General features: G+C 46.7%; 1 protein-coding gene across 1 annotated transcript; it reads right to left on the reverse strand.

Moving 5' to 3' along the window:
• Positions 1–286: 286 nt before the first annotated feature.
• Positions 287–13,078, reverse strand: LOC146205977 (uncharacterized). The gene is made up of 2 exons (XM_084590628.1): positions 12,813–13,078; positions 287–2,499 (listed from the first exon to the last, which is right to left on the reverse strand). Exon 2 carries the CDS (start codon positions 2,474–2,476, stop codon positions 2,144–2,146), a length of 333 nt encoding a protein of 110 aa, XP_084446754.1. The 5' UTR covers positions 2,477–2,499; positions 12,813–13,078; the 3' UTR covers positions 287–2,143.
• Positions 13,079–13,315: the final 237 nt, after the last annotated feature.

The following is a 13,315-nucleotide window of genomic DNA, read 5'->3' on the forward strand; positions in this document are numbered from 1 at the left end:
CAGTCAATACAGGACCTTACAATATTCCACAGTTACCTCACAAGCAAAATAGTGGAAGCAGCTGGAAATGGACTGAGAAGGCGCGGAGCACTAGCCGTCGCAGCTTATAACTGAGACATGCCTGACATGCCTGAATGACGTGTCCAGTTTTTTCCTCGCGAGGCTAAAATCGCAGAAACTGGATTGCGGTACATGAATAAATTGCGTATACAAGTATGGTCTGTGTTACCTGGGTGTTTGTACGAGTCTTCTATTCTACATTTAGAGACAGAGGCACAAACCAGGTGGCGCACTTAGCAAACAAACGTTTATTTTACACAGTGTAAAAGAGGGCGCACAAGGACAAAACGTGAACGCACTCAATAGGATGTTAGCACAGCTGGTATAGACTTTAGAACGCAGGCAGCGCCGCGTTTTATTTCTCACACTTACGAACAAAGTTCTCTTTCATAACCATCAATTTGCACACCATAACTGAGCAACCAACATTCTAACAAAGCTCTGCGACAAAGGTCTTACGAATGGCCATGTTATTAAAAGTGTCCTTTCGGCTGACAGCTATGACTAAAACAGCACAAACAAAGTGCACATTAGCAGCTCCCGCTGGAACTCAACGTGAAATCTGTTTAAAAAAATAAAATGAAGTGCACGTGTGCGTAAGATGTCGGAGGCAATTTCTCCCCTTCAGACTCAAAGTAAAACCCCCGTTTCCCACATCCATCCGACCATACACACAAACACACACAGAGGCAGGCAGATGAAAGACATGCATTCAGGCTTGAAAATGCTGATGGCTTGTTGTTCGAACTCGGATGATTATGGCACAGAGACCTTCCTGTTCGATTATATGTCAGGCCTTTCTTCGGCATCCGAATAAGGAATGCGCTTTCTCTATGATGTCTGTCGCCTTCCACGGGTATTCTACATGTGCAATGGCATTTGTTCATTGTGATAATCGCGTAACAAAGATCACAATGGCGGAAGCTCAGAAAGCACATTTCCTATGCCCTCAAAAGTACGAGCGCGCCAAACTACTACTGACAAGCACATTTTTTTTTATTTATTTTTTTATTATTATTTTTCTTTTTTTTTTTTTTGGGGGGGGGGGGGGGGTCCCGTTTATATAACGCACGGAGAAAACGCAGGTAGTGTTTCGCCTTATCTGTATAAATTCGCAGCATTTGGTGAATTATAAGAGCAAGCTGTCATTTACAGCCTTTTTTTTTTTTCGCTGGCTCTCTCTCTCCCTTTCTCTTCAGTTGGACTTTGGATGGGATCATGCATTATACAAGCATTTGTCGCGAGTATTTCTTCAGATACGCATAACAGAGTCTCAGTATCACCAGAACTGGCTTCCTGAGCCTGAAGTTGCAAACCCTGCTCTCAGTCGATGACTCCAATTTCGACAAGGTCTTACGCTAATCGCGTTACGTTTTACAATTGCCTTTGATTTGCACCTAAAATCGCTTCATCTGCACTATCCTAATGTCAGTTATTGTTCGAAGACAAGCATACCTTTATCATACCCGGCATGTAGTGGCGCGGAGTTCATCTTCCGCTATAATATTCTTGCTATAGCTTTTTGCCGCACTCCACGTGCAAGAAAAGAAGCGTTATCACGCCATACATCTGCGATAAGAACTTCCGCCTTTTTCACGTGCAAGAAGTGAAGTCGGGGCGAGTTCTCATTATAGAAACTGGCAAAATCGAAGACACTGAGTTTTTTTGTTTTTTTTAAGTTCATGTTTTCGGGCCTTTTTATCACAAGGATTATACTACCTGGGCGACATTTACCGCTAGTGGGCAGATACACAGATAACCAACGTGAGAGCTATCAGAAGAGCATGCTCCACAAAAACAGCCTCACAAAGTTAAAACGAAAGAGCTACTTGGGGAACGTAAGAAAAAGTGGATAAACGTCGGCGTTGTCCGCTTGTTCTTACGTGTCTCTTTGTACTGTTTCCCCTTCTTCGCCGTGGACCAACCGGCTTTAACACCAATTTTTAACTTCCTTCCGGTGCCTCAAGCGCTACCTATTATGTCATCCCTTAGTTGTGCTTCAGGGCATTTGCTGACACCAAACGCCGGCGCGTTTTACTTCGGTTCTCTCCACACTCCAGTAGCAAGGCCTGCTAGAGCCCCACTACTCGACGAGCACCATGTCGCTGGAGCGCAGGCTTGAGGTGTAGTTTCGCGTGCGTGCCCGGGCGGCTTCTCGCTTTCGACGGTCCTCGCGTGCCAGGTATAAGCCGACAGAACCGATGCCCAGGAAGAAGAGCAGTCCCCCGGCAAGCAGCAACACGATGCCGGCAATCCACAGAGCCTCGGGCTCCTGCGGTGACGAGCCGAGCACCACCAGGATGATGCCCGCGCTGAACAGCAAACCACCCAGGCAGCACGACAGCACGCCCAGGTTAAAGTAGCGCTTGGGCGTCCGCGGCTCCTCCTGGTAGTAGGCGTACGTCGAGCTGGACATGACGCCGCCGGAACGCGCGCCTCCTGCAACGAGCGTGCTCGTGAGACGCGCAGCTGCATGTCAGCGAGACGCGAGCAAAGCGGGAGTGCTGCCGCGGTTTCAGATCTCACTGATGCTGTCTATGCATAGTTTCGGGATTCTGAGACTGCCCTGGAGGCCGCAGTGCTCATTTTGAACAGGTTCGCGATTCTTAGGATATGCACATGGTGTCTATTGTTCATTCCTTTTCTTTGTCCCGTGTTGAGCTTCATCCAAACTAAGTATAACTCGCCAGTCACCCGCTTCAGATTACTATTGTTGTATCTTTCTCAGAACCTGTTAGCAACAGAGTGCCGTGTTCCGTTTCTTCAGATAGGATCATTCTTGCCTCATTCCAACCGTGGAGCGCAACAACATGGCGGTCGCGTTGCGCTGACACGAGAGCCTGGTGTCCGGCAAATCCGATAATGTCCTGCTCGTGTTTTGTGCAGTGTCTTTCGGAGCAGGATCAGTCCTCGATTGCAGTATATTTGAGCTCTTATACCTCGGTCATACGAGCAGATTTAATGTTATTCGAATCGAATGTCATTCGGTTTCTTTCGGTGCTACACGGTAAAATATAATGTCATTCGTAAATTGTGGCAATTACGATCAGCTATAAAAAAATACTGCACTTAAGGAACATCAGTGCGCATAAAAGGCATTTTAAATCACTGTGTAACATTTTAAAGCTGATCAAAACATTTCTGTACGATATAATTCAAGCGAAAAACGTTACTTTTGGCTGTGCTGTAGCACTTTATAGCTGAACACAGCGGAGCGCGGATACACAGTGCGGAGACGCACGGAGACACGTAGAGCATGCAATTGACGTCCAAACTGTGAGAAGCTCAGTCACAACTTTAAATAGTTCCGAGATAAACATACGGGGAGATGCGGCCACCAAGGAATAGAGCCCAAAATGATCGTGAGTCGCTGCCATGACTGGACCATTGCTGTGACCGAGAGCAATGTCGTTCCGCGAGAGCGTGAAGTGCGAATAATTTTACACCTAAATTAACAGGTTTTAAAACAAAACTCTAGAAATATAATTTTCAAAGTTCACTGTGCGCAGAATATGTTGTTGCGTTACTTGTTTATGCTGAGTATCTGGCATCAAGAGTACACATTCGGTTCGCGATCGAATACGAATGAGATCCCCAAACTCATTCGATGAAGAATGTCATTCGAACCTAAAGACATCAAATTTTCTCGTGTAGCAGGAGAATAATGACATTAGACGCTAATGTCATACTATACGAATGACATTAAACTTGCTCGTGTGACAGGGGTATTAGTTTAGAACTTCGTAACAGTATGGCGACTAGCGGAGTACAAGGCTGCCATGCCGGATACTCCATGCAGTCGCACGCCAGATCTGAGAGTGAACACTGTCTGTATTGTACACCAACCAGTATAAAGCATAAAAATAAAGAATTATTGATAAAAATGAATGCAAAAATAATACTCTCGGCTCAATTCAGAATTGCGCGGCAGATGTAATGTACTCAACCTCGGTTGAACCTAGAATTAATACTGCACGATTCCAGTACAAAGCGCGGCAGAGAAGTTGAGAGTCGATTGCAACTTGGTCACGACGCGGCAGGAGGTGCATCTCGCAAGCTTCGAGCAATTCAAGATTTGTATTCCAAGCATGGATAGGTGAGACGCCGAGGCAGATGACATCGATACAGCCGCGACCTCGATAGGAATTTCATGTTAGGCATATCAAGAGGGCTTGCGTCCTTTGCCATCATTTTGAAGTCCTTATTTCGTCGTTGTAAAGCAACAGCCATAGCGTATTGCATGTTGATACTAGCTTGTCCACGAGTAAAAACACGGTCGTGCCAACCAAAGAAGCAGACAGCAGGAACCACTTCAATCTTTACAACAAACCAAAAAAATTAGTTGTTCTGCCTCTGTGTCATTCGTGCGAATAAAAGTGAGACGAACAAAGAAAGGAAATAAGCGCAAGACACAATAACGCGAGGCAGTCGCGAAACGCCAAGAGTACAATGACAAAGGGGACGGCGCACGATACGTGTAAGGCCCCTTGTACAAGAAATATTGCTCAGAAGAATGTGATGCTGACTTATTGTCTTTTTCTTGAAAATACATGGCAATAGAACGCTTTAATCAACAAGAAAAGGAAAATCGTGTGTGAAAGCATGTGACATATGGTACGCACAGAACGGGCTTCATATGTTCACCGGCGTAAAGTTAAACTATATACAAACCCCGCCCTTGCAATGGTTCGCCCCGCTGAGACAATATAGTCTTCAGTTCTGCACCACTCCTGCACTTTTGCGGAAACTCACGTGAGCTTCATCAGCAACCGATGTAGCTGCAGTTCACTGCCATCGAGCAAGAATGCGCTAAAGTCGTACCGACTGATCCGGTCCTATATAGAACCACAGAAAAAGCTAATTCAGTGCAGTACCACTTCAACGAACGTTACATCCCGAGGTTTTCAGTTAAATAAACTTTCACGAAATTCCCCGCCGAACCCATATTGCGTTTAATACAGACGAATGGGCTAGTTGGTCCATGAAACAGCGCAACACACAAGACGAAAAATGAAGATGGGAGTACGTTACTAGATCGTTGGATGGGACAGCGCTACTGTATCTCGTCTTCGACTGCGTCATTGCGCGCTGCGCTGCTTCCTGGCGAAATTCCAGTTCTGTGTTTTCAGTTGACATAGATTTATCTCGCTGTAACTGCATCGTTCGGGCCAGAATCCAACATTTCGGCAAACACGCAACAATTTTGGGTCGCGAATCAAACTTCCCCGGTTCTACAGTTCTAAATATCACTCAGCTTGCGAAAATTTGTAGGGTCCTAATTTCGCTTGTCAAACTTCAGGATTACACGCCTTCTTTATATGAGCATTTTGCTTGTAACTTAAGCAGTATATAGCTGAACGTAATGGCTACCACGCTTGCCTCTCTCTCAATTTTAGAAGAAAAAATTCGCGATGGGGTTTTTTTTTTCCCCTCGAAAAGAATGCAACGAGAAATTCAGCGAGAGGTCCTGGAAACAATGAATAGAGATTAACCCAATGTGCACCATAACGGCCTTGCCAGAACTTACACGCATCCCGATACTCCAGGAATATGCGCAAGAGAGCACACTGACTGAACTTATTGAATAGCGAGAGGCAACAAGAAGTTTCAAGAGAAAGTGCGTCACGCTCGTTGCAGCCGTATGAGGTGACAGCACAGACACTGAAAATCACAGACACCCTCGACAGTAACAAACAAAACGACTAATTTGCGTCGTGAAGCCAAGCCAACTTCAAGCCAATGGTGGGCTACATTAATCCATGCAACGTGGTTGTTGATACAAGCACGGGAGCATGCTTATATGGGCGCATCGGTCATAAAAAAATGCGGAAGAACGGGAACTACTATCCTAGCGCATTTTGATTTAATCATACATCGGTGGTACGACGTGGACCGCTATAGGACTCGCTTATAATAGAGCTTTAGGCTATCTATGATACGATGGAGTCTGTAAATAACTATGAATATGACTATAAGTTATAAAGCCCATATTCACAGTCTCTTTATCGCTATTAAATGACACAGTATAGTGAGAAAGAGTGAGACAAGGCTGCATACTGTCGCCCTGCCTATTTAACATATATGCTGAGTGTATCATGAGGAAGGTCGGTCTGGACAAGTCTTCAGCTGGAGTGAAGATTGCTGGGAAACGTATCAACAACCTTAGATATGCGGATGATACCACTTTAATGGCAGAAAGTGAAGTGGAACTCAAGAGACTTCTGATGCGCGTACAAGAAGAGAGTGAGAAATTTGGGCTTAAACTGAACATTAAAAAGACAAAGATCATTGCGTCTTACCCTATCACGTCCTGGAGCATCAAGGGACAAGAAGTGGAAGCTGTGACAGATTTTCTCTTCTTGGGCTCCAAGATTTACCCAGAAGGAGACTGCAGCTGTGAAATTAGGAGACACCTGCTTCTGGCAAAGACAGCCATGGCTAGCCTTGACCGCCTAATAAAGAGCACAGACATTAGACTGCCAACCAAGATCCGTATAACTCGTGCTATGGTCTTTCCAGTTGTGATGTATGGATGCGAGAGTTGGGCTGTGAAGAAGGCTGACCGCCGAAGAATTGACGCGTTTGAATTGTGGTGCTGGCGGAGACTCTTGAGAGTTCCTTGGACGGCCAGAAGATCAAATCAGAAACCCTGACTGCTCATTGGAGGGTCAAATTCTAAAGTTAAAGCTCAGCTTCTTTGTTCATCTGATGAGAAGAGAGGAGTCGCTGGAGAAACATTTGATGTTGGGAAAGGTTGAGAGTCACCGGAGAAGGGGTAGGCAGCGAACGCGATGGTTAGATGGCATCCTCGAAGCGCTGCAGATGAAGTTATGTGATGTGAGGAAGATAGTGAGAGACCGGAAAGCGTGGCGTGATATGGTCCATAGGGTCACGAAGAGTCGGACACGACTGAATGACTGAACTGATAGTTACACAAACATTAAAGCATCACAGAAGCGTTGCATGCTCTCAGTGAGATAATGAAACGCGTGGGGATATTTTGGACACAAGAAGATGCTCTGGATGGAGATCAGAGCCATTAGATACCGAATCCCAGGCATCATGTATATGCCTCCCCCGCTAGCGGCCGATGATGTACCGATGGGGCTCTCAAGACGCAGTACCGTCTTGAGAGCCCAGTATTTAACAGCCGATCTTCTCCGTTTACCAGTCTCATACTATACGTTCCGCATCTGCGTGGCTATTATATGGAAAAAATCATCCGTTCATCCAGGTGTCGCATTCCCGAAGACAGCAACACGCCTGCCATTCGCGACGTAAACTGCTCGGACTGTACTGCACTGGACTCATGCTTCCCGAGAGTGCTCCTGCGCACAAATCCCATCCGCAGCTGAAGCTAACTGGAGACTCGTTACTACGTCATAGCCGAACGAGCAAGTCCGCTCCCTACGTGCGTACGTGAAGCTAAATGGTGAGAAACAAACGCCCACGGCTTCGCCTTGTTTGTGCTGGCGGGCGAAAGCTGTACCACGCCGTGGGCGGAGGCGACGATTCCGTTTGTGGAGGAGGCAAGCGTGTCATCGTCGTGTCGACGCGCCCGTTTGCTACGCAGCTCGGCTGCGACCTGCTCGTTGAAAATGCAAAGGCCAAAGTGCGGCCCCCTCCCTGACAGCGGTGGTGCAATCGAAATGTGAAAGCCTGAAAAAGTGGGGCGAAACGTACGTGCCGCTGCTTCGAACGCAGAACACGCAATTTCTCCAGCGACTTCCTAGGTGCACTGCGGGAGCCCACATATCCACCCTTTGCGCCGATTTCGAAATTTCACTTTTATTACGTTATGCTTGAGGGAAACGAGAAAGCAATAAACACGACCCGTTTAGACATACCAGCGAACACTTTTCCACATACTGGTTTGCAATGCCCCAATTTCGGGCACTTTTCCCGACGTAGAAGAAAAGCGTGTGTCACGCTCTGTTGCGCGTTTTGAAAACCTAGAAGCTCATAAAGAGTGATTGTTTGAAATATATATATATATATATATATATATATATACAGGACGTCCGAAGGCGGTGCCCACTCGGCTGTGGATTTGCACGTCTAGACGTAGCGCAGATTACTTAACGCTAGCATCAAGACCGAGCTGCTGATACAGTAAATTACGTCTGATACAGCTCTGGAATATGCAAGGCGACAAAACGAGAGTTGTTTCGAATGACTCTTGAGTAAAACAGCGACATTATGCAAAGCTGCGCGTACACGTCGCGAGATTTTCTTTAACGCATATAGTTCGGTTCGGTCCAGTCGATATTGCCGCCGTATACCTTGTCTTCTAGTGGGGCTGAGTGCACAGCTCGAGTCCCGATAGAAAAACACCCCATGTGTATCATGGTTCGTGGAAAGGCGTGCATTTTGCGATATGCCAAAAATAAAATAATAATAATAATAATTTGTTTAAAACAACATTTGCGTCACTTGCTAGCAGGAGTGATCCCACCTGTAAGCGCAGCGCGCGTATCACCACCAGCAGACACTGAAGTGGAACTCTCTGCTTATTTATATTCTGCGTGACGTCGCAATTTATTTAAACGGTCTTGAAATACTCTAAACGCTAACAGGAAGATGCAGGTGCGCAGACCACTTCCCTTTTCTGTTCAAGGAAATACTTGACAACCCCATGAACAGCCAAGACCAGAACAGCGGAAGTATGTATAGAAACGCACCAGCAAAGCGCGGGTGCGCGCATCAGCCTGATGGTATTTCATTTCAAAACCATGCTCATTGAACTGTAATTATTACGACCAATTTTAGAAGAGAATCACTCGCTCCGCTTTCTTGGTCAAAAGAAACAGTCCCCGCTCTTACGTAGTGCGTTTCATGTTACGCACATATCTTTATCGTGTGAGAATGGAGACCTACATGGTTCTTCTCTGCACAATCGTATACCAGGTGCTTCAGCAAACACTTTAAGAAATTCCTGAAGCTAGGCACTTCGAAATAAAATAAATACGCACTTCCAGGAATGAACACTCAGCCGCGGCGGACGGACGACGTGTTGCACAGACAACGGCAACAATGGCGTCCAATTCGAGCTGTATGTGCAATTGTGCCACGTCATACGTATTCTTCCGCTTCGCAGTTCCAGTTCAGCGCGAGAAAAGGGACATTCATTGCAAACTGCCAGGTCGTCATATCTGAGAGCGACGGAGAAAATGTGCATGGCACGGCACAGTAGAACTTGACGCCGTAACCGCCGACTGGGCGCGTTTCGACTTAGTTTCGTGCGCTTCTCATGCGCTCAGTTTTGCTTTTGTGAGGTAAAAGAACAAGATTTCCTAGCGCTGCTGGATTTTAGAAAATAAGTTTTCCTTCGTCTCAAAAACCGAAATGGCACTATCTTGTCAAAGGATTCAAATTCCCCATTGACATTAACCACAGAACTGGATTAATTAAAAGTCAATTATCACTAATGTTAGATTAGTTTTGCAGTAAATTACGTCTGCCGCGGTTGAGAGTTTGTTAGACACGGTGTTCCTTTCAAATATTTTTGAAAGTGTTTGCTGAAACACCCGGTATTGCCTGTATGCGCGCGTACAGAGTCGATTACCAGCGCCGTGCCTTGACATAGGTTTCATTAAATTCAAATAACCGCGACCGGGGAGAGACCTCAACCTTGGAAGTCGCGCCCTGCGATAGCAAAGAGCTTCAGCTGACTCACGGCGGGAAAGCGGCGAGTCGCGTGGGAACAGGGGCGCGTCGGATGGCGACGTTGCCGGGTAGGGGCGTCTCGGCGAAGTCTCGCGTGTCCGCACCTTTCAAGGCGTTCTCCGCGGCGCGCACCGCGATGCAGCGGAAGAGCGGAAATACCTCTTTTTAGGCACCCGCAAGAACAACAGTGCGGGGTGCACTGAGAAGGAGAGCGGGAGCTCAAGGAACAAATGAACGAGACTATGGGTGATTATGATGACCTGGACGAAGATCCTCCCCGAAAACGACTAATCGCCGTGCACGTTTCGTCGACCAGCCTTTGTGGGCGGGGCTAAAGAATCCACAGGGGTATCCCTTCCCCGACAAAGACATGTGCCCGAAATCTATTCATTTCGGGGACTGGTCTTCCTTAGGGCAAGTCTTCAAAAGCTTGTTAGTGGCTGTGCTGAAAAGGCTGAAGCACGCAAGAAGGCAAGCGAGACAGGACAGGCCTTCGCGTTCCCCCTTGAAGCCTCTGCAGCGCATGTTTTCATACGTAAATTGCTGGGTCAGCTGATTCATATTGCACAAAAGGTAGAACCAGCAAAAACAGACGCAGGGCAAACGCACACAACATCGCTGGACTCACAACTGATTTATTCTGAAAAAGAAAACAGCATTTATAATTTCTCCTGCACAAGCGTATACTAAAAGCGAACTGCTGGATCAGTTGGTTCATATTGCACATCATCTTAAATTACTTTCCTTCACAGGAAAAAACTATAAATGTTGTTTTCTTTTTCGGAATAAATCAGTCGTAAGTACAGCGGTGTTGTGCATGTGCCTCCTCTGTTTTGTCCTGTGCCCGCCTTCACTAGTTCCACCTTCTGTACACATTTTAAGGCGCTTCATAGATGAACGTCAACACGTCGTCCAGTCTACAACGCACCTGGAGCCGTACGAAATTATGGCAGTCGGAAGTAGCAACGTGCAGTTCTATAGCATTGGTGTTACGCACGAAAAGCAATGAAAGAAGACAGCTGGAGCCCAGGCACGAAAGGTCAACCGAGAATGTCTATTGTTCCTGTGCAGCCGTGCACAACTTCCGTGAAGGCGACGCGAACTACACGGCTGAGAACTGCAACGGCTTGCTTCGCTAGCACGCTAGCTGCCTCCTTGTGTACATACTACACCCGAGATAACAGCGGTGAAACGTATCTGCCGTTAAACTCCACCACAGGATCATCCCAGGAGCATGGCTAATTTTTCAATAGCACCAGACCTGCTTACAAGGTCCAACGTAGCATTTCCTCCATATTTTCTGCCACATTTTGCGGTTATATAAAAGAAAGCTGTGTTGCGTTCTTCTATTCGACATTAAATTCATTCCGAACTAGGATGTGAAATTACAAACAGCACGGAAGTCGCTTTCTTACTGGAGTGCAGTGACTTAATGTTGCCTAATTATTTTTTATTAATAGACAACAGTACATACCTGATACACCTTAAAAACAGCAGTTGAGAACTATGGTCCAGGGTACGTGGCGAGTGTATACTCGCTGAACAGAAACAAAATCATTGTGTTTGACTACATCGAACAAGCCAGAGGCATCAAAATTCTCGACCTTATAACTTGGCCCGATGGTTAGCTTTCTGGGCTACTTTCTGTCACTTTCTGAACGGCCGTTAGTGCACACGATTTGTAACCGACTATATCAAAAGTCACTGGAACTATACGAGGTAGCCTGAAATTGCACTTGACAGTGAAGCTGAACATGAATAAGGTTCGCGGACGTTCAGTGAATCATGAACGTTCGCGAACTCTGTTACGAGTCTGCAGGCCCGGCCACAGCAGAGCCGTTCGAAGATGGCGCCGCGCCAAGTAAACACAGTGGTTGACAGGCAAGCAAGCTGAGCGGGACGAAACAGGAGACCCAAATGAAGCGCTGTGACAATTTATGTTGCAAAAGCAAGGCAACACCCTAATCTGAAAATAGATTTTAAACCCCCTCTGAAAGTATATTTTTAAATATTTAGTCCCCCTCTTATATATATATGCACACGATTATTCATGCTCATTTATTCATTGTCAATCAAAAGCACGAGACGTTATAACCAGTTAAATAGTTTCTGGTGTTTTTTTCGGTTATCAACGTCAAAAAGTACGTTTCTTAAAATTAGCGCCCTCAAGCTAGCAGGAGCCCATTTACTCAGTTTTAATTGACAGTGCAGCATCAATTACTGGTATAAAAGTCAAAGAAATAAGTAATTCAATTGCCGGCCAATATAATACCGACCAAATAACATTAGTAGAAGATACGAAAAAAAGTAACAAGCTTAATTCAAGCGATCGCCGCAGTTTGTCACAGGGCGCTTCCTAACTTAATGTTCATGGTCGCGAAAAAGCGGCCGCACTGATTCTGGCTCATTTATGTTCTCTTTTCTTAAAAATTAATTTTGCACAAAAGGGGAACAACGTGCAAAAAATTAGGCTTGTTTCGACACGAAGGCAAACAGACAACAAATGTGAACTTTAGCAACATGTAGCATGCCGGCAAGCACATATCGTGTGTCCTGTTATGCCCGTGCACGTACTTTGTGAAAAGTTTCGGACTTGTGCAGGGATCGAGTGCGTGTTACGGCAGCGCCATTGTTTTGTTCGGGAAAAAACGTTCTGCTTCGGTTAATGCTTTCGCACCGAGCCTGATTTTGACAGATTATACAATTGTACTTGTGGCACAGAACATCTCATTTAACGCGTTCAAGTGGAGATGCATGCATGCATGGCTGTGGAGGTGTAACCCCGTAAATTAGTGCAGCAAGGACAACACGCTGACAAGTGCGAAGCTTCCTGCCATCGCGCGAAATTTCTCCCGCTTTTAGAGGTCCTTGGCGTACTTAAACAATAATTCGCATTCTTGAGCTTTCCAGTTGTTCTTGCACGAGCATTCAGTCACCAAAGATCATTTACAATTTATAATGAAATCAAACGAACTGAATATTAAAAGCCGCAGACAGGCTGCATGCAGCTACCGTTTCAGCGATAGAGTCATCGTCGCGGTATATCCGCGCCAGTAAAAATGGAAAAGAGCGCCGCCGAAACTTACACGATGGTTGCGTGATTCGAGGTTACTCCCAAGTTGGCAGGGTCCGAATGAAGCGACTGGCTACTCTGTGACAAGTAGACTGGGGTTACGTCAAGTCATGCTGCGAACCGGCAGCGCCTGGCGCGTGCGCCTTTTTCGTCTTGTCGCAGCTCAGAGCTCAGAGCTTACAGGTGTGCTGCCTCCGTGGGCCGCTGCGGACCGCCGCTGGCCGAATGTGTCGAAAGCGCCGCCGCGCCCGCGTGCCGCGCGCTGCCACTCCTAGGAACTGGGACAGCCACTGCTGGCAACCGTGACGAAGAACCGGTTTTCAAGGAAGCCCCCGGCGCCGGGTGCAGCGGGTCCCGCGGTAGTGGTAGCGCAGTGCCATGCCGCAGCTAGGGGCCACTGGATCGCCACCTTGCAAGCAAACGATGCTGATCCCCACGCCGTAATTGCGAAAGCGCGATGGCCCCTGATCGCTGAGCATCGGTGTGTCGATAGTGTTCGATTCTTTCCGTGCCCTG

The sequence above is a fragment of the Amblyomma maculatum genome, chromosome 1, assembly GCF_055883805.1.
Source record: "Amblyomma maculatum isolate TAMU_Amacu chromosome 1, ASM5588380v1, whole genome shotgun sequence".
Taxonomy (NCBI): domain Eukaryota; kingdom Metazoa; phylum Arthropoda; class Arachnida; order Ixodida; family Ixodidae; genus Amblyomma; species Amblyomma maculatum.

What these genes read in the sequence shown, in the direction of transcription:
- LOC146205977 (XM_084590628.1), bottom strand. Translation starts at nt 2,476, where the DNA reads ATGTCCAGCTCGACGTACGCCTACTACCAGGAGGAGCCGCGGACGCCC.